General features: G+C 39.4%; 1 protein-coding gene across 6 annotated transcripts in view; it reads left to right on the top strand.

Annotated features, from left to right (window-relative positions):
* TCF3 (transcription factor 3) overlaps positions 1-11313 on the top strand; it is an 81155-nt gene extending 69842 nt beyond the window's left edge. For 4 of the 6 annotated variants that reach the window (XM_063455897.1, XM_063455898.1, XM_063455900.1 and 1 more), the window contains 2 exons: positions 6926-7063; positions 8264-11313. In XM_063455897.1, the coding sequence (XP_063311967.1) occupies positions 6926-7062 (137 nt within the window). In that variant the 3' untranslated portion in view covers position 7063; positions 8264-11313. Of the gene's footprint in view, positions 1-4082; positions 4322-6925; positions 7064-8263 lie in introns of all 6 variants that reach the window. The other 2 variants (XM_063455901.1, XM_063455902.1) reach the window with 2 other exon arrangements.
* The last annotated feature ends 9860 nt before the right edge of the window (positions 11314-21173 follow it).

Below are 21173 nucleotides of genomic sequence, written 5' to 3' on the forward strand. Positions count from 1 at the left end.
GCAGTGCTTAGTTACCGTAATTAAGTCAGAGCACTCAATTGGTACTCTGCCAATGAACTGACCCTACACTGCACTCAATAAAGCCCATCAGATCCCAGTCAAATTGTTTAACCTCTCTCAAATGGTTTTCCTACTTACCCTCGGAGGACACCCTGGCACCACTATTTGTATTGGTTATGTTCTTTGGAGTGGTCTTTTAATGGTTATATTATAAGCCAGGCATTTGTTGTGTCAAGTATGACATGGTGTCACCTTATAGAGATTAATTTTGTACTTCTATGTTGAGGTTTGGTAGTGCAGCTATAGAACAAGACAATTATTATTTTGCTTTGTTTTTTGTTTTGTCTGCATTTGGTTTAACTTACTGCGTAGGAGTAAATATTACAAATGTAGCTGAATCCTACAATTCCTAGTATACACACATATGCTAGAAACTTTGGGATATTTTTTTCTATTGATGTGTTTAGATAATGCTATTGGACCCCAGCCAGGCATTGTAAATAAGTTTTAAGTTAGATGATGCTATCCTTTTAAAACAAAATTTTCCCCTTTGTTAGTGTTTTTGTTTAGTGTGTGTTGGTATTGGTACACAGTGTTTGTGTTTGCTGTAAGTGATCATGCAGATGCATCATACAGTTGTGGCTTTTTCCAATAGTTTTAAAAAAGGGTCGGTGTTTGTTTTAATGTGTGTGTCCCCCAACATACTGTCCACAGAAAAATAAAACCACAATCTTGGATGCACAGCTGTTTTCGCTCAGAATGCGCCATTGATGTCTTCCTCCCCCAAGCCAATTCCTTTTTGCTCTGGATGGAACAGGATATTTATCAGTGTGTCTAAAGCTCTTCCTGGCGTGTTATCCATTGGAGTTTCCAAATGTAGAAACTACCTATTTGCCCCAGCCCTATAGCTAGCTCTCTAACTGGTTATGGAATAGATTGTGTGGGTGCCATTCCCCTGGTTTGTCGAAAAGTTTTCAAGTGACCTGACAAAAAGTGATGTTCTCCTGCCACATAGAGCCTGGCCCCTCTTCTACAACTTGGCTAATGCAGTACTGAAAGCCTCCATACACCCATTCATCTTATTGCTGCAAGGATGGGCTTGTGATCACTGGGCACTTGCGACCAGCAATTGCCACCCCAACGTTAAACTAAAGTGGAAGTTAATTACCACACTAGCCAAGCCACAGCAGAGGGATCAGGCTTTAGGTCACAAGACAGGCCTATAATTGCCACCAAAACTTGGATAGCTAATGAAATAGTTCACTTTAACGTTACCCATGCAGTAGCTGGAGGTCCTGGTTGTAAGTGCTGAGAGAACCAGTTGGTGTACTCAGTGACTCTTTGCACCATAACTACCTCAATAAGGTGTAGATGGTTATGGTGGCCCATTAAATGAATAGAATGTTTGAGATTGTGTATGGTGCTGTACAGGTCCCTTTGCTTACTTACTGAGGGCAGAATTATAAAGTGAATATTATGATAAAATATATAGTATGCATAAACATTTACATTTTAATTTATATAACAGAAGACTTGGTGGTCCAGCCACATTAATAGAAATTATTGTAGGCCCAGTGATCTCATTCTCGTTGTGGATTTTATTTATTTATTTATTTATTTTAACCAAGCATTCAAATGGGAATGGGTTGGTCATTATTATGTATAATTAAAAATCAATTTGAGATTCACTTTATAACTCTTTTATGCAAGGAATCTGACCTGTCTGTAAGTGGATTTCAGTGTGAGTGTTTGTGTATGTATACAACTTGTTTTGCGTGTACATGTACACACGAATAATAATAGTTTATGTATCAACACTGTTATTTATTTAAAATATATACTGTAAACCTACTTACTGTTTTTATACTTTTTGATTGTGATAGTGCTTATTTGATATCTTTAAGCACTGTGCAGAACTTCAGTTTTTAAGGGAACACTTGAGAACAGTCTAGGTGACCGCCCTCAGCTCTTGCAGGAAGGGGAACAAAAGTCTTGCTCTCCTGATCTCCCTTGCACCGCTGGTATTTGTAGCTCACCCAGCCTCCTTGGATGAGATCATAGAAATCTATTATCTCAGCCAATCCAATGCTTTCCCACAGGAATTTCTGTATTGCACTATACTTGCACAAGTGCTATTTCTGCTCAGGATAATGAAAATGATGTACAAGAGCACCTATGTGGCTAAATGTGATAGAAACAGTAAGAATTATTACCCATCATTAAAAGTTTTGCGAGTGCTTTCCTACACAATGTTAATGGAGTAAACAATGTAAGCCATTAGTCCTAACAAATTACAAGATTTCGGGAGATCTGGACCCATCACAAGCATTTTTTTATTTCTCCTGAAAGTTTGTTATTGCAAAGTTCTGTTACTCCAACAAAAAGATGTTACAAGATAGTAATTTCAGCTGTTTTACATCGACACAATTGTGTGTGTGTGTATATATATATATATGTATGTATATATATATATATATATATATATATATATATATATATATATATATATATATATATATATATATATATACACACACACACAAACATAATGGTGTGTGTGTTTGTAAAAGCAGATTAAATCTGAATTGCAACATCTGGGCTGAAATAACTACTCGGGAGAAGAAAAAAAATACAGTTAAAGGGACACTATAGTCACCAGAACAACTACAGCTTATTGAATTTGTTCTGGTGAGTAGAATCATTACCTTCAGGCTTTTTGCTGTAAACACAGTCTTTTCAGAGAAAATGCAGTGTTTACATTACATCCTAGTGATAACTCCACTGGCCACTCCTCAGATGGCTGTTAGAGATCCTTCCTGGGTCATGGCTGCCTAAAATGCATCCAAACATTCAGTATCTCCTCCCTCTGCATGCAGACACTGAACTTTCCTCATAGAGATTCATTGATTCAATTCGTCTCTATGAGGAGATGCTGATTGGCCAGGGCTGTGTTTGAATCATGCTGGCTCTGCCCCTGATCTGCCTCCTTGTCAGTCTCAGCCAATCCTATGTGGAAGCATTGTGATTGGATCAAGCCACCACTTCTGATGTCAGCAGACAGCTTGTTTTTCTGAGGCAAACAGTATGCAGAGTTACAGCTTCAGGCAGGGAGGAGGGCAGAGTGGCTAGATGGTGGTTTTAACCCTATAGGATCAGCAATACAAGTTTGTGTTCCTGACCCTATTGTGCTCCTTTAAGAATTTGTTCACTGAAATTCAAAGTTTAGACTGAATGCTAGTTTGAGCAGGTTATTCATCAATATAGAGTTCATGTAGCATTGTTCTAGTTATCTTATTTATTGTCTTGTTGTAATTGTCAGATTTATTGTTAATTATCCCCCTTTTATAATATTGCGCTGTGGATTAAGGTGGCGCTATACAAATGGCAAAAATAATAGTGAAGTATCCTTGATTTTGTGCGGGAACTTAGACATTTTTTTTTACTAATCCCACAAATAGTGTCCTAGCTCAGACCGCATGCACAGTGTTTGCCCATAGTCATGATCTTGTTACTATACACTTTTTGTGTTTACATCAAAGTCCTTTAATAGAGGAGTTTCTGATCATGTCTTGTGGCATGTGAGGAAAGCAATTTTCTTACCACTTGGTATAGAAAGCTAATTTTCAAGCAAAAAAAGAAAAAAAGTCTGTACCTCATAGATGCTAAAAATATCAAACAAGTGAACATGTATATACACTATCAACAGAAAAGGCTAAAGTATTAACACTAATCAGGTTCACAGTAGTTTGATACTCCATGTAGGTGCGAAAACACATGTGTAAGTATATTTGTGCATTGTGCACAAGATGAAATGTGTGGTTTTAATATACACACAGAATGTATATACTTGACCATAACCTATGGTGTGTGTGTGTGTGTGTGTGTGTGTTTGTGTTTATAGGTATGGCTTTATAAACATACAATGCATGTGTGTACAAGTATACATGACGGTGCTACTTAGCTCTATATCTAGATATAGATAATATACTTGGACACTAATTTGGCACCCCTGGCAATGAAAGGTTTTATTGGGGTTCAGAGCACCCCTTCCCCATTTAACCGTTCATTCTCCTGGGGTCCAGCAGTGGAGGCAGCAGTAAGGAGGAGGGAAGCAACGTGGAGGAAAAAGACGTGAGAGATCGTGAAAGGCGGATGTCAAACAATGCGCGGGAGAGGGTGCGTGTCCGTGACATCAATGAGGCTTTCAAGGAGCTGGGCCGCATGGTGCAGATGCATCTGAAAGCGGACAAGGCCCAAACCAAACTCATTATTCTACAACAAGCCGTGCAGGTCATAATGACCCTGGAGCAGCAAGTGCGAGGTATCCTCCCACCTTTTCCACCCACCTACTGTTCATTGCCAGCCCTGCCTTCTCTGCCTCCTGTTCTTGTATTTCCCTGTCTGCCATCTTTGATCTATGAATTACATACATTTCTGACGGTCTGACCTGCCCTCTCCATCTCCTTTCCTTCAAAACATAATTTTTACACTTCTATCATACCAACACAATCTTAGCAATTTATTGTCAACTCACCTAGTTAATCCAGGACAACTAAATTGAAACCCCTTTCTAAGCTCTCAATGTTATGCCGACAAACTCACATGACATAGGTTGAAACTTTTTATTTAGATATATGGATATTTTTTATTTTTTTTTGTATCCGTCTGAAGCTCTCTAATGGCTCTGTTATGGACTGTATTTCTAGTGACTGGTACATTTGTCTTGGCTTTCTTTCAAGACACACTCCCTTTTTACCGCAAAATGTCTGTTTTCTCACAAATCATCAAGCAATGTGCTGTGAGTGAAAAATCTGCATCTTCTATCACTGTGCACCTATAGCACCTGCCAGGCTGCTTTCAGCTTGCATAGACAGATGGATATCGATGCATAACACTGAATAATGTGTTGTAATGAGATAATGCCATTGAAGGTTTCTGAAGACACCAAACATCTGGTTAGATGGTTAATAACTGTCCCTAGTTGCCTAGGTGGCATTATATTCCCTTCATGCACACATCAGCATTATATGATTTTTAGGGTAGAGGTTATTTTATTCTCTTCACTGTATCCCAAACAACAAAGTGTGTTTTAAGTACTCCTCTGTCAGAGTAACGGCAAACTTTGTAGGTGAGTACTACAGTAACGGAACACTATAGTCACCAGAACAACTACATATAGTATTTTGGGTTTTTACTGCCTGTCCCTGCAGGCTTTTTAATGGAAACATTTACAATACTGCTTGGTAACACCATCTCTATATCTCTGAGGAAAGTTCAGTGTCTCCATGCAGTGCGTGGAGATGCTGAATGTCAGTGCTGCACATTGGGCACTCAAGGATTCTCTAGTACCAGGGAAACTGGTTTATTTTCCTGGCACTGGACAATCCCTTTAAAGGGTGTGTTAGTGTAGCGTTATTCTTTCCGCTTAGGCAAAAGTTTCTTTTTGTCTCCTTCAACTATTTCTGGTGGATTTGAGAAGGACGCTTTGGTTGGAGGCAGTGCCAGTTGGGGACTGACGAAGTGTGTTAATTTCATTTTTATATTGATTTTACGCTCATGGCCAAATTCTTTATAAGAGTTTGTAACGTTTTATAGGAAAACTAATATCTGCCTTTGAGATGAATGCAGCAAGATTAGTTGTTAGCTTAGTTTGCCTTTACAGTGTCAGGGAACTTGCCTGTGCCCATTACAGTGTGACTAAAAAGAGGGGGAACAAAAGGTTTATTTAAAAAATGCAAGTTGACGTTTGACCAAGCACAACTTTTTAGATTTAGATTTTATTTTGAATGCCTCCCTTAATTTAATTTATTTTTTAGCTTGTGTCTGCATAATTTGCAGGTAATAAATAGCATCCAAACAAAAAGGGCAAAAAACACTCAATTTCCCTCCCCTCCCTTATAATCATAAAAGCACTTATAGAAATAATCTGCCATGGACCTTTTCTCATAAACTTCAACATTTTATTTATTTTTACTCACCCTACACATCTATCCTCTATATTTCTCCACAATTAGGCTATTACATTCTTATCTTTATTTTCCATGCATGTGCTTCTTAAAATTATTTTGTCACTTTCCTGTATGATTACATCAGAGTGGGGGGTAAAGTTGATTTGTGGTAAGGAGTTTCTGAATATATAACGTTGGGCTTACTGTTATTGGAACAAATGTAAAATCTGAAACCGTTTCCCGGTTCACAATACAGATTGATCGCTTTGTAGCTGCCATATTGCTTCAGTGATGGGGTTCTGAGGGAAGCCTTCCTTTATGCCCTGGTTTGAAAAAGAATTTGCTTAAAACCACTTTAAATACCATTCTCTTGACCTATATTAATTCCAAACTCCATGAATAGACTCAAGACCCTAGTGAAAATTAGACTCTGTACTCCGTGGTTCTTTGGAATGTGGTGTTAGTGATTCTAGAGATGGTCTTTAAAGGATCTGCAATATAAAGAAAAAAAAATGTATCCAAATTTTACAAATTTCATTGAGGTGCGGGTTGCCAATCCCCCCGGCCACATATTATTTAATAATGATGTGCCTTTTCTCTCAGGCACGATCCCACTAAAAAAATATTAAGTTTCCTACCTCTTCGCCCTTATGTGAAATTAGTATCCGTAAATGGGAGAATGTTTCCTAATATTTACAATTTCAAGTGCTGTCAACATAGGCTTATTTTATTTGCGTCTAGGCTTTGTTTTAGCGGTCTTGCACTGTCTATTTTTATTCATTTATTTCTTTTTTGATTGTATTTCTTTTTTCCTTCCCCAAAGTTCTACTCCCTAGTTCATAAAATCTGTCATTTTCAATTGATTACTGTACACACTTGTCCCACCACCTATTTGTTGCATGGCGCGCAGCTCATATATGTGCTTTTTGCCTCTGGTTCAAGACCTAGTTCTACCTACTGACTGCTTTCTCATACAGAGCGGAATCTGAATCCTAAGGCTGCCTGTCTGAAGAGGCGTGAGGAAGAAAAAGTATCAGGTGTTGACCCCCAGATGGCGCTTTCTGGTGGTCACCCAGGTCTGGGGGACTCTCACAACCCTGTGGGACACATGTGAGGTAGGTATGCAAACAAAGATATGAGCTTTAATATGTTATACTTGATCGTACTTACGGTTTCATAGAATTTGTGTAGCAGTATGGACTGGATGCACTGAAACATTGAAGGGATACTGTAGTCACCAAATCAACTTTAGTTTAATGAAGCAGTTCTTGTGTATTGAGCATGCCTCTGGAGCAAGCTTCCCTAAACTCCAGCCCTCCAAATGTTGCTTAAAGGAAAACTCCAGTGCCAGGAAAACAATCCCTTCAGTCACTTACCTGAGGCAGCGACGATGTCCCTCGTCGCTGCTTCCTCCTCCACGCTGCTCCTCCTACTGACTCCGTCGGCATGCGCATTAGCGCTCCCCATTAGGAAAGCATTGAAAAAGATTTTCAATGCTTTCCTATGGGGAATTGAGCGACGCTGGATGGCCTCACACAGCATGAGGACGTCCAGCAATGCTCTAGCAAAGAAAATCTTTGCTATAAATCAGGAAGTTCCCTCTAGTGGCTGTCTAGTAGACAGCTACTAGAGGTGTAGTTAACCCTGCAAGGTAATTATTGCAGTTTATAAAAAAAACTGCAATAATTACACTTGCAGGGTTAAGAGTAGTGGGAGTTGGCACCCAGACCACTCCAATGGGCAGAAGTGGTCTGGGTGCCTGGAGTGTCCCTTTAACTACAACTCCCATGGTTATCAGCTTCTGTCATTCATAGAATAATGGGAGCTATAGTTCAGCAACATCTGGAGGGCTGGAGTTTTGCTGCACAATTATTTGCCATTTAGGAGGTAAATCACTTGTTTCAGTTATGCAGCCCTAGCCACACCTCCCCTGGCTGTGACTGACAGTCTGCATGGAAATAAAACTCTTTTCCCTTTTAATCAGATGTTAACTTTTTAGATTTTTTTATCTCCTGCTCTGTAAATTGAACTCTAATTACATGCAGGAGCTCTAGCAAGTATTAAGAGAGCAGGATGGAGGAACAGAATTTGCAATAAAGCAAGTGTAGACATTAGATGAATCTTTACGAAGTCTGTGCAAGTCACATCCAGGTAGATGTGCTTACGGCTGCAAAAACAAGTGACTGTTGCATGATTTATACACCAAAACTCATTCATTAAGCTGAAGTTGTTTTGGTGACTTTGATATACTGTTTTCCTGAAACAAATTTTGTTCTAAACCCAGTTTTGATTTATTTTCTCTTCTCGTTCCACAGTTAAAATTGCAAGCTGGAGCATTTTCCTACAATTCCTTCGGGTCAATTATAACTTTGTTTTTTACATTTTTTTTTTTCTTTCTTTGGAAAAAAAAAAACTCCACGACACGAAAGTCTTTGTGGCCTTGACTATATTTTCCTGAGATGTGGACTCTCAAGACGGAATTTTCCAACAGGAAAAAAGAAAAGACAAAAAATTTACTCTGACATATCCTCTTAGGACTTCTATAAAGGAGAAGAGAGATGTCATGAGAAATTGCCTTAATTAAAAACGAAAACGCAATGACTTATTTAAAGATGATGGATTTGGTAGTATCGTGGTGAAAACAAGCCCGTGTTCTCTCCACCCCTTGAATATTATCGGGGAGCAAGGATATTTTTTTTCCCTGACCTTGTGCCTACACTTCAAAAAGAAAAACAAGTGACTTTTCCCCCTTTTCTCAATTTTGTTTCTTTTCTTTCCTTTTTAAAAAAAAAAAAAAAAGCAAAAAAACTAATGGAATAAAAAAAAAGATAGACATCAGAGAGATGTTTTTAACCTTAGAACAAAATAGATTTTTTTCCTACAATAATTTTTTTTATAAAACAAAATGCAGAATGCAGAACAAAAAAAAAATCTAAAAAATGTATGAGGGGTTTAATTCCTTACCGTTGACCCTATTCTTAATTTTAGCTGTCCACACTGCAGAGCCTTCCCACAAATCTTCAGCCCCCCCATTCTGTATCCCTACATATGTTAGACCTTGTCAGACCCCACCACCCTCTCCACAGCCCTGGATGTAGACCTCTACCCTTCCAGTTGCTGTTTTTGTTTTTGGTTTTTCAAAGGCTATTAGGAACTGTCTCTCCTTTGATTTCACAACTGTAATAATGCATCCCTTATAACATATATGTTGCTTACTCTGGTTTGTTTCTGCCAGAGGAGTTGGCAAGAATTATTTAGAACCACTCCGTATGTGATTTTATTTTGTTTTCGTAGATTTTTGTCTATTTGATGTCTAGGGTAAGCTTGGAACCTTCAAATACATGGGGAAATACAATTAAACCTTAGGAGCTACTAAATTCTTATTAGGAGTCACAGAATTTGTATTTCTTTAAGAGGCCAGTATTCCCAGATTGTGAAAAGGGGCAAATGTGTTTACCTATAAATCAGCATAACTAAGAATGGAACATTTCTGGATCTTGGTGACGACAAAATGTTTTTGACTCCCTTACTCTTTCATAATTTTCCACATTGAACTATTGCAGTGTAGTAATTTACACCTCTTCCTCATATCAGTATAAATATTGCATGCTACTTTAGGGCACACTTTAGGGTCGGTATTTGAACTGACAAAAAAATTAAATTTAAAAAAAAGTCGTTGCCAAGAACGGACTGTTCCGTAGTGTTGGTTATATATTTTTTTTTTTTTGTATATTGGATGTAATTGGAAGCACCTGGACAGAAATAGTGATCAGATAGTGTCAATTTTTTTTTATATCTCTGTAAACATGTGCATATGAATGTGTATGTAATTTCTCCCCCACCGTACATAAATGTTTATCAAGTATAATTCCAGCCCTACTACTTTGTAATATAGGCTCTGCTAACAGCCACTGTTTTAACAGAACTTTACACATTTCAGATACCCTCTCCCCGTTTTCTCTGACAGAGGGCTGTGTGCTAGTATAGAAAATGTAGCATTAAAATCTTAGGGCGATATTCCCTTTATTTTTGTAGAAATATGTGGGAGGGAGGGGAAGAATTTGTGGTTTTGGAATATTTGTGGAAAACTGCCTTGAATCATAAATATAAATATATAAATATATATAATTTTTTTTTTTTTTTTTTTATGTTAAACCTGCCTTTTCTGACAACAACTTCAGCTTTGTTTTAAAGGGAAATTATCATTAAAAAGTTATTTGGCTAAGGATGATACTGTACCCACTTTGGCGTTTTTAAAAGTGATGTTGCTATGCGTGTTTTTGGATTGTTCTGGTTTTTTTTTGTTTGTTTTTTTTTTTATAATCCACACACTGCATCAAGCTTTGCTATGTGAAACCACAATGTGTTTCCATCTGTTTTTTTTTTTTTCTCCTCTTTATTTCCCTTTTTTCCCTTTTTATAATATTTTGTCTGCTATGCAGTAACATACTGTGAGGTTATCCTCTGCAGGGTGTACTTTTTAGTAGTATACCTGCATCATCTGAGCAAAGTTAATGGTATAAATCTCTGGTAATGGACAATTATTCAAGGAAATATACACACTGTGCACAAGGAAATATTGGCCTTCATCTCCCAGGTACCATGCTAAAATAGATCTACACTTTGTAATGTATTTAAAACAAAGACTTAAATCCTCTTAATAGTTTTTTTTTTTTTTTTTTATTTATAGGGAACCACTACATGAATTTATGGTGTGGTTAATTGTGTTGTTCTCCTTACAAGACGAAACACAGATTCCATTTCTCTAAAATAACACATTACACATTACACCATCCAGAGATCAACCTATGAAAGTAAACATTATTTTCTTTTGATATTGTGTCCAAAAGTGAATACTAGATTTTCGATTTTGGGTTTTTTCCCCCCCAGAGAATATAATAGTATCCCACTATTCTACAGCATCAAGGCAGTGAATGTGAAGGCCTTATTACCCCATGTTAAATAACCACAAAATAAAGTATTTTAGAGTAAAGACACTTATTTTTGTTCAAGAAGAAACACAAACTTAAAGTGCATTGTGTTTCTTGAGTGCCTCAGATATTCTCATTTTTGTCTTTTGTTTTAATTTTTTTTGTTTTTTAAATAATTTTATACAAGTGTCAAATCAGCTGGCTGGATTATTTGGAATTTTTATTAATAATAAAAAATAATCCTAACTTTTTTAAGTAGGTTTTGAGAACTGTCTTGTATATATACCTGTGTTGTAGCAATACATGTAAGCTTTTATAACTATATAACTTCATGAATCCCAGTCTTTCAGATGTTGTATACCGATGAATGATAAAAAAAATAAAATAAACAAATTTAAAAAAAAAATGTAATAAAGGGTTTACCTTATACTAAATGCAGGACTTGTATATTTTAATACACATGTACGTTAGAACATTTTAAGAAAACAGGTGCATTGCACTAAAATATATACCTATCCTTTTTTTTTTTTTTTTTTAACAATACAATCGTGCACTTCCTTTTTAGTTCCATGTCAACATTTTTGTTAAGAAGTATTAACCTTTAAAGAATCTGAATGCAGTAAATGTAGCTTTTTAATGTTTTTGCATCACTCCGAGTACCATCACCACTACGTATTTCTGGTGGTTATTGTGCCATTAGGCTTTGTCTTGTTTTTGGTCAAACCTCTTGAATGTTTCACAAAAAAACAGTGCTTTCCCAGCCAGCTACACAGGTTATGTGGCAGATTCACGATAAACTGGCCAACCTTTGGCAGAAAAGATGGGATTTAAGTCAAGAGCCTGGACTTTAGTGCCACAGAGAGCCCCAAAATTCGACATTTGAAAAAAGCTTGACAGAAAATAGCGGACCAGAGACGCAGCACCATAACTATAATGAGCTCTAGTACCTATGGTCTGAAGAATCGGCATTGCTACAGTGACTGGACATGAATAGTCCTTATGGTTTTGTTTTCCAATCCATCCCTTTACACTCATATACACACACCCTGCCTTCAGAGGAAATTTTCATGTAATATCCCATCTGGTAATATAGTAAGAAGGATTAGTTGGGACTTATTTCATTTTTTTACAGTTCCACTTGGTAGTAAGCAGTGTGAAAGGAGGATTACATTTCACCATAGGCTTATTGAGCTATTTAGCTTTACATTACCACTAACATTCTGCAGTGATGGTCTCCTCTGTGAGTGTTGAACAACTAAGGTGCAACTGGGCATGGAATGCATTCAATCTTCTGCCACATCATCTAATAAGGTAGGTGACTTTCCTTGTAAGTTACAATGAAAACTTATCTGGACAATGTCTTCTTCCAAGACCTGCCCTTGAGAATTTGTTTATGGGAGGGATTCTATACCTGTTTATAGCTTTTCTCTGCAGAAAGCATTAATTAAGGACTTGGCCAATTGGGTCTCTTTAAGACCCACGACCAAACGTGGACAATATAATCAAGCTTCCGTTTTGTTTCTAAAGTCATAACATTTTTGTTATGAAGTAATAACCGCGTATGAATGCAGTAAATGTATCCTTTTACAAGTGCAAAAATTTATTTTATGTGGTTTGATCACATAAGATTTGGTAATGGTCAAACAAATCCATTCTGAGATTTCTATTTTTATGAACCAAAATTTGGGAATCTATTTTGCTTGATGATTACCAGGAATTTTATTCGGGTGAACGCTTAAATTATTGCATATGCCTATTAGGTACACTACAGTGCAAACTTTTCGGCACGTGTTAAAGATAGTTGTAAATTAACAGCAAAAAAAAAAAAAATATATATCAAACCGAACAAGAATTTCTAATACATCTCAGTGCTGCAAATTTAAAGGAGGCCACAGAAAAACATATTTCGGGTATACAAACACTTTGTCAATGTGTAAGAGCATTCCTCATTGACAAAGGGTGTGTACGCTGAAACCTTCGTGTTTCTGTGTTCTGCATTAAATTTGCCACATTGAACTGCATCAGAAATTTTTGTTACTCTTGTTCTGTTTAATTTATTTAGATGTCACTGTATCTACCATTATTTAGATTTTTGGACTAGCTGCACAGATGTTATACTGCTGTATTTTTTTTGGACATATGAGCTGTAAATTAAAAAAAATAAAATAAAACTAATATTTCTATCAATTAACAAAATGCAAAGTGAATCAACAGAAGGGGAAAAAAACACACCAATATTTAGTGTGACTACCTTTTGCTTTCAGGTCCGCATCAATTCTTGTGTAACACTATCACAAAGTAAGGGATTTTGTAGATCTATAGTCAGATGCATGATACCCAACATATGCAAATAATCGTAAATGTAATTATTAAGTGAAATGGAATCCTCTGTGTAGGAATAAAAAAACTGCCTGAAAAGCAGCGAAACTCTAACAAGAGAAGGTTGCTGAAGCCTGTTTAATGTCATAAGTCCTATACCGTGGCACAACTGAACACTGCAAGAAGACCTTTATACTGCTTTAGAAAGGTCTGTCTCCGCAAGAAGTTTAAAGTCAGACAGGGAGTTTCCAGATGTGCTGTATAATTTATATCGGGAAGCACAACCAAACATGCACCATTGAGGACCAACTCCAACACATGGGACTGCATACACTAAACAATGGGATATTCGAATGGTGTGAATTGAACGCTGTCCAGGCCCTCAAAGGGTTTTGTTTTTAAAAAGGCAGATTTTAATTGAAACATTGAGGACCATCAATGTAGTGGTTGTCAGGGGAAAGACACATCATGCTTACTTCCCTTCACAATCTGAAAATGTTCAGCAGTGCCATCAGCTTAGAATTGGCAGAGCTTTGGTACGTTCACCTACTGGCTAAAGAAGTCTGGTCAGAAGTGGTGTACGTGGAAGGCTTTGCAGCCAGAATGTTATACTTTTTGAAAACAAGGCCAAGCGACTTAACCACGCAAGAAAGCACATGAGCTGGGATGTGGAACAATGGCAGCAGGTGCTGTGGACTGGTGAGGCCGTATCTGAAATATTTGGCAGTAGAGGGAGACCTTGTTTGCAGAAGGCCAATACAAGAATGAAAAGAGAAAAGTGCTAGTGCGCTAAAAAATATAGAGACACCTATAAAATATTCAAGTGACTCTCCAAATGTAAATAGTGGGTATGACAGAAACCCAAAGCCAAGTATGTGCACCCCATACACTGACACAAATATACTTATAGCCTGTCAATGATGGTAGCTGGGTTTGTTTGGAAAGGCTACTCAGGTATCCCTGTGAGCTCTCAGCTTCTCTCTGTTATCCCCTATTCTATTCTATTCTATTATTATTTTTTTTGTCTATCGGTTTGAATCTTGCGCCAATTTATCTTACTCGTATACAATACAAGAATGAGTGTCTGCAGGCAACAGAGAAGTGTGGTGGTGGTTCCTTGAAAGTTTGGGGTTGCGTTTCTGCAAATGAAGTTTGGTATTCGGTCAGAATGAATGGTCTCTGCTGAGAAGTACAGGCAGATTGTTATCCATAATGCAATTAGCAGTGACTTATGATAAGAAGTAAACAAATTCCGCTGTGCTGTACACTTGGGTGAAAAATATAAACAGACCAATACAAAGACTGCCCTGCACATGAACGGAGTTCTAGCCTTGGAAGCTCTTTTATATAAAGTACTTATCTAGATAGCCCGTGAGCTTACAATCAAAATCATTACCATCACGTGGTAGTCTGACTGGCCCCAAATTTATTCTACAACATAAAAAAAAAATAACCCAAAGCATACAGCCAAAGTCATTAAGAGCTATTTTTCAGCGTAAAGAAGAGTAGTCCTGGAAGTGATGATCGAGTCAACAAAGAGAACTGAACATCGTAGAGTCTGTGATTATATGAAGAGTGTAACGGAGCCACCATACACCGGTTGAGTACCTCCACTCGGTCAGCTTCCTCCCTGCTAGCCGGGAACATTTGGGCACTTCAGACCACGTAGCTGAAGCTGGACTGAGATTCTCTGGATATCACTGGAAATGTACAAAATGTCTCCCAAAACCCCCTTTCCCTGGAAAGCACCCCCATAAATTATATGTGCCTCTAGAAATATCTATTCCGATATATATATATATATTCTGATAAATATCTATTCTGGCTCAGCAAGCGTGCTTTGTCCCGGTTTCATAAAACGTTGCTCCGACGAGACTGGTACCCTGCATGTTATATGTCCCCTGAAAGCTCTCAGCAGAACGCTCATGCTGGCCAAATACCACAGGTAGGTTTACTAGCTCTTAGCACTGTCCCAATCCATCAAACTGTACCAGAGCGTTTCAGGGTATCTCCCGGTCGAGGCGTTCTGTGTGCAAAATGAGTCCCAATTCCAGCTGTCTCCAAACCCCCTTCACTTAGTGAGATTTTTTAAGTCCGTGTTGGTATGGGGTTCTGTGACAATGACACAGAAGCAACTAAGGGTGCTGAAAACCACAGAAACTGTTGTTAGTTCTTCAAGATATTTGGAACAACCTATTAGCAGAGTTCTTTACAAAACTGTGCAAGTGTATTGATGCTGCTTTGAAGGCAAAGGCTGATAACACCAAATATTGATTTGGATATTTTTTTCCGTTCACTCACTTTGTATTTTGTTAGTTTTTTTTTATTTATTTATTTTCAATTAATTATTAGTGTGCCAAAGTCTGCTGCTCTTAATAAGGAGAAGAAAGCGACAACCGTTGACTATTTGCTGCCTCACTAGTGGAATGATCAGTGTATCATAGGCACTTGCTCTCACTGGGCAAGGCTCTGAGTGGCTCCAACACCGCTCATTTAGGCCCTTTTAGCCAAATTAGAACAAAGACAGAGCACTCAGGAGGATTCCCTCTCTGAGGTGCACAAACACAAAAATATTCCTCTTGAAAAACTGCAGTCACAGAAACAATCTCCACCTCATCAGCATGCCTGAGTCCATTAAACCCAAACAGCTGCTAGATGTTCTTCAGCGGTTGCTTATTGTCCACATACCCTTTGACATGGAACACCAGCTCCTGATTTAAAAGAGCACACAAAATAGGACTCGAAAAACTGACTTCTCCTAACTCTTACCCATGCCAGGTCATTTTCTGATAGTCATGAACCTATATGAAATCCTAAAACTTATTACAGAAAACATCAGATCTTCCTCTTACAGGACTAATCTGTATATGTTACAGCACACCAAGGAGAGTTTTTTTTCCCTATCAGCAAGACCTTGCCTGATTATCCATAAAATTCACAATGCCTGGCTCGGCTGAGAGTGACATACTACAATCAATTATATAAATGGGACCCCTCTTAAGATGCAAAGCACCAACTGGTCACATTGGCCATCACCTGAAGTATTGCCCTCCAAAGGATTGGCCACCCTTATAGACTGCAGTGTCTCCTGGGTCCTATCGTCTACTCAAGCTCTACATGGTTTGGTCCTCCATGACCACTGTCTCTTTCATATTTTTGTATTGTTTTTACTATTGTGTTTTTGCCTATGTCCTGTTCTGTATGTGTCTCATTCATCTCCGGTCAATACATTTAAATGTGCCTGTTCTATTCCACCACCTGTACCAATCTCCACTACTATTGGACCCCGAATTGATGGATTATGGGCCTCTTTTAAACCTGTTCTTTTGAGTCACTTTATCATATGCACATCACCTTTTACTAATTAATGGCTCCTACCCTCAATCGTGTGTCCTCGGGGCCCCCCCACACAACACTCTTCATATTTATTTTATCTGTAATGTTGTAGGTCTTGATTCTCCAGTGAAACTCTAATTAGTCCTAAAACACCTTTTGCAGATATAAAGCACTGGTACCCATTTTTTGCAAGAGACCAATTGGAAACCTAAACACTCCTCTTCCCTAAAAGCCAAATGTATCTCACATTGTATTTCAGCTCCATATAAGTCCAGTGTGGGAGGTGTGGCCATATTGCTCCATCCCTCTCTCTCTCTTCTGAAATTCACTTTGAACTTTTAGACAAGGAAGCTCTATCATGCTTGGTGATACCTTAGCACACAAATGCTACTAACTAGCCAACGTCTACATGACCAACTGTGAAAATTATGCATTCTTCACCAATCTGTATGAACATGTTGTTTCTTTTTCAGCTTCAAACATAAATTTAGGGGGTGACTTTAACAGTTCTGGACAGATCAGGTTCCTCGTCCTCCTCACCACAGTTATACGGATACGCTCCTTTTTAAAATTATTGCTCAGAATGGAAACCTTCCTTCCTGGCATACTGCAACCCCAGCAGTTAGAATTAACAATGGATAAACAATCCATAACAGGAGTCAGAGTGGCACTAGCAGCAACCATTGTGTCGAGTTAATCTGTTCCTTAGTCTAGATGCTCAAAGGGCTTTTGATCAGTTTGCCTAATCCCATTTGTGCCGTATCGTAATGTTTATTCTGTATTTTTTTTAAATCATTTATCTAAATTTTTTACCAGTTGCCATCGACCTAGCTGTCTATCAATAGTCTAGATTAAGCCCTGTCCACATGGAATGAGAGGTTCGACAGGGATGTCCTCTATCCTCCATCCTTTTAACCTCTCACTAGATACTTTAATCTGCATTTTACACAATTTAAACACCTCCCAGGGGGTATATGTGGGAACCAGTCTGGTAAGCATCACTACTTTTGCAGATTATATTTCACTTTGTTTCCAATCCAACAATATATCTTCCCATTATTATGCACAAAATAGCATGCTATGGCCTTCTCATAGGCTATTTTGTCAAGTAGTCAAAACATTCGGTCTTAGGCTTCAAATACCGAGGATTTTTTTTTTTTTTAATTCTTTATTTTATTTTCAATTTGTATTTTGAGTTTTCACACACAAAACACACTTCAACAACTTATGAGAGAAATATTATGGTAAAGACAACAGTTCAACGGTTCTTTTTCCAGTCTATCTGTGTAGGTTTACATCTTTATAGTACAACATTTGGGGATGCCTCTTGTGGGGACCCTCTCGTGGGCTAATGTGTGTGAAGGCTGCCCTGGACTTGGGGTCGCCCTTTCTATCATAGGTTAACTAGGTGCTAGTGCCCACCCGTGCAGCGGAGGTAAATTAGTGGCTATATAGCAACTAAATACAGAACCGCTAAGCGTTCCCTGTTTTTAAGCTGTAGGGGAGTGTATCATGGACTTCGGTCCTCCGGTCATAAGAGGTCTTAACTTCCCCTTTCTGGTCTAGCTTCGCAATGTTGTGCGTTGAGTATTCTCCCTGGGGCTTGTGTGGTCACAGTGGGGGAGGTGTGACGGCCTTAAGTATGCAGTGTGTGGGGGTTTAGTGGTGTGCGCCAGTTTTGGCTTTAGCTTTATTATCCCGCTCTGGATCCCTCCCGGTTACCTGCAGGCTTCTGAGAAACGCTGCTTGATCTTCCTGGGGGGGGGTTAACGTAAATGTTTCCCCTTCCCTCTGAGCCACTGAGTATCCCTCTGCTCCCCACCTGTATTTGATGTCTGCTTCCCTCAGTTGTTTTGCCACTGGCGTGAGATGCCTCTTTGCCGTTAGCACGGCAAACGTGAGATCCTCGTGTATATATAGATATTACTGCGCCCTCGAATCTGATGCTTTTAATCTCCCTGGAACGGGACATTATAGTGGACCTAGTTGTAATGTCTTTGGTGACAGCAATAATGTCTCTTGGTGCTTCCTCTGGAGCAGCTGCCGCCTTTCGTATCCGGAACGCTGTGGTCACTAATTCCGTGCCAGCACCTCTCGTGGCTCCCATGTGGTGCAGTAAGCGGTGTAGGAAGTTCAGGAGGTAGTCTCCCGAGATTCTTTCAGGCACTCCTTGAAGGCGTATGTTCTTCCTTCTGTGTCTGGACTCCATCACCGTCACACTTCTGGCAAGTGTCTGGACTTGGTGGGTGAGTTCCTTGATCTTTGTCTGTACGGTTTGCAGCTTTTGGTCCCTGGCTCCTTCTCTGGCTTCCCCGTCCGCAATCCGTGTGCGCAGGGTTCCCAGCTCGACTCGGGTTGCACGTAGGTCCGCCTTCCACACTTGTCTCTTTTCCAGCAACAGGTCCGTTATGTCCCTTTTGGTTGCCGGTGAGGAGTCCTTGTCGTATACGGACTCGCTGTTGTTACCGCTTGCAGAGCCAGTCCCGGTATGTTGCTCCGTCTCATGTGTTTCCTCAGAGGCTTCGCTATCGCTTAGCTCTGCCGGTGCCATTTTAGGAGCGGCCCGCGGGTAGGCCTTTCAAATGAGAGCCTGATATCGGGCATTTTACGGGTCTCCGGCATTTTTTTTTTTTATTTTTTTTTATGCCCCGTTTTATCGTCTGGGTGGGGGTTTCCGTTTTCTTTGCTTTTGGAGCGATTTTAAAGGTGGTTAGACAGCTTTTTTTTATGGTTCCTTTGGCAGAGCTCCTTTCCAGCACGACTTGCTTGCAGCTCGGTCAGCCACACCCCCAAATTCTTTATTTTTGAGATGCAATGATACATCATCAATATGTTCATATAAATCAGCTGCAATGATAAGTGTACCACAATAGGCAGCATATATCAAACAGAGTAATTTGCACACTTTTAAGTATTATAGACATCAGGAGCACAGTTTGCTTTATAATGTAGAGTGATCGGGTTAGTTAACTTGCACAGACTGAGATTAGATCAAACTTTTTTACGTAGTGTAAACTATCTAGACTAGCAACGGTAATAAGAGCAGTTGAGCTGTAACATGTTCTATGGCAGTTAAGATTAAAGTACCGCTGGGTGAGAACAACAAGATTAGGGAGATAAATATAAGTCATAAAGTATAAGTCATAAAGTATAACATAGGTAAAACATAAGTCACTGCAGTACTAGGTAATAAGTGCTGAAGTATGAGAACTTGCCGCTGCTGTCAGTCATCCAATACCACAGATTGGCCACTGCAGATTGTGCATTGTCATTCCCGAGACTGCTTCACCTCTCATCCTTTCCAGATAGTTGTGGTAAGTAGCATGTATGTGCCACAAATGCAGGTTTACTTGCCTGGTATTCTCATCACTATGGGCCCGGGCCACAGGGTGAGTCAGTGCCTCATGTCCAGGGGTCCTCACCAGCTGTGTAACATGAGCCTGGGTCCGCAGGGGCTCCAGGATTTGATCCACCCATTGCGTGTGTGGGTGGATGCAGCTCCAAATGGGCTCCTTGCCCTGGAGAGGGATAGCAGGCTGGAGCAGTTGCTGGAGTAGTTGCTGGAGTCTGTGATGTGACAGACGAGGGATGAGTGTAAAGGCGACAAGATAGTTTGTTCCAAAACTTTCTGCATATCCTATCAAACCCGGCCTCTAAGCGCTCTGTCCAGTTCAGGCCTTCTGGGTCGGTGCAGGGCGATGAGTGCTTCGGCGAGGTGGCCATCTTTGATTTGCCATGTGGTTATGGCTGATATAAAGGCTGTGATTGCAGTGAGGTAAGTGTACCCAGGGGGGTGGGGGATTACAGGGCTGGTAAGGGTACACTACGGGACACTTGGTCCCAGGCAGGAGATCGGCCGCCTCTTCATGCCAACGGGCCAGCAATTCCACAAGACGGTAGTCCCGGACTGGAAAAGTGTTTCCCCAGCGATTGTTCGTGGCCTGGAGAGTCCGCTTCAGTTAAGCAGCAGGTCGTGCTTGTCTTTGAGCTGTTTTCAGCAGAAAATATGTAGTTTAAACCAAACTGGCTGATAATGTCAGGGGCTGCTACAGAATGCGTCCTGCCATCTTGATGGTCAGCCCCCAATACCGAGGATTCTTAATCACCAAATATTCAATCTATATCAACTCAATTTCTTCAGTCATTCACCAGATTAATACTCCTTTACAGGGATGGAGGCATATTTCACTAACTATCTTACAAAGGATATGCCTTTTAAAATCTGTAATTTTTCACAAAATACTCTCTCCACTACAAATTTTACCATTGTTACTCCTAAAGTGTGATGTGAACAGGTTGTACTCCATTTTCATTGCTTTTCTGTGTCATAGGATGGTTGACTAGAGACCGTTGCAACAAGTCTGATTCAATTTGGGTCTTAAAGGATCAACTTACTCCACACACCCAATATAGCTTTACCAGAGTGTGTGGCAAAATCCCCATCTCTTTTCTACAATAAAAGCATAGAAACTCACGAGAATCAAACTTAACTCATTTGATTAGTCACCTGACCAGCTTTTTCACTTTTGGCAAGTGGGCTCCTTGTCAGGGCTATCATCAGAAATTATAAGGCCCCCTCACTGCTAAGAGGGATGGAGGAGAAGATGCACTAAAGCAGGTAAGATAATAAAGAGGCGAT

The sequence above is a fragment of the Pelobates fuscus genome, chromosome 5 (assembly GCF_036172605.1).
Source record: "Pelobates fuscus isolate aPelFus1 chromosome 5, aPelFus1.pri, whole genome shotgun sequence".
NCBI classification, from domain to species: Eukaryota; Metazoa; Chordata; class Amphibia; order Anura; family Pelobatidae; genus Pelobates; species Pelobates fuscus.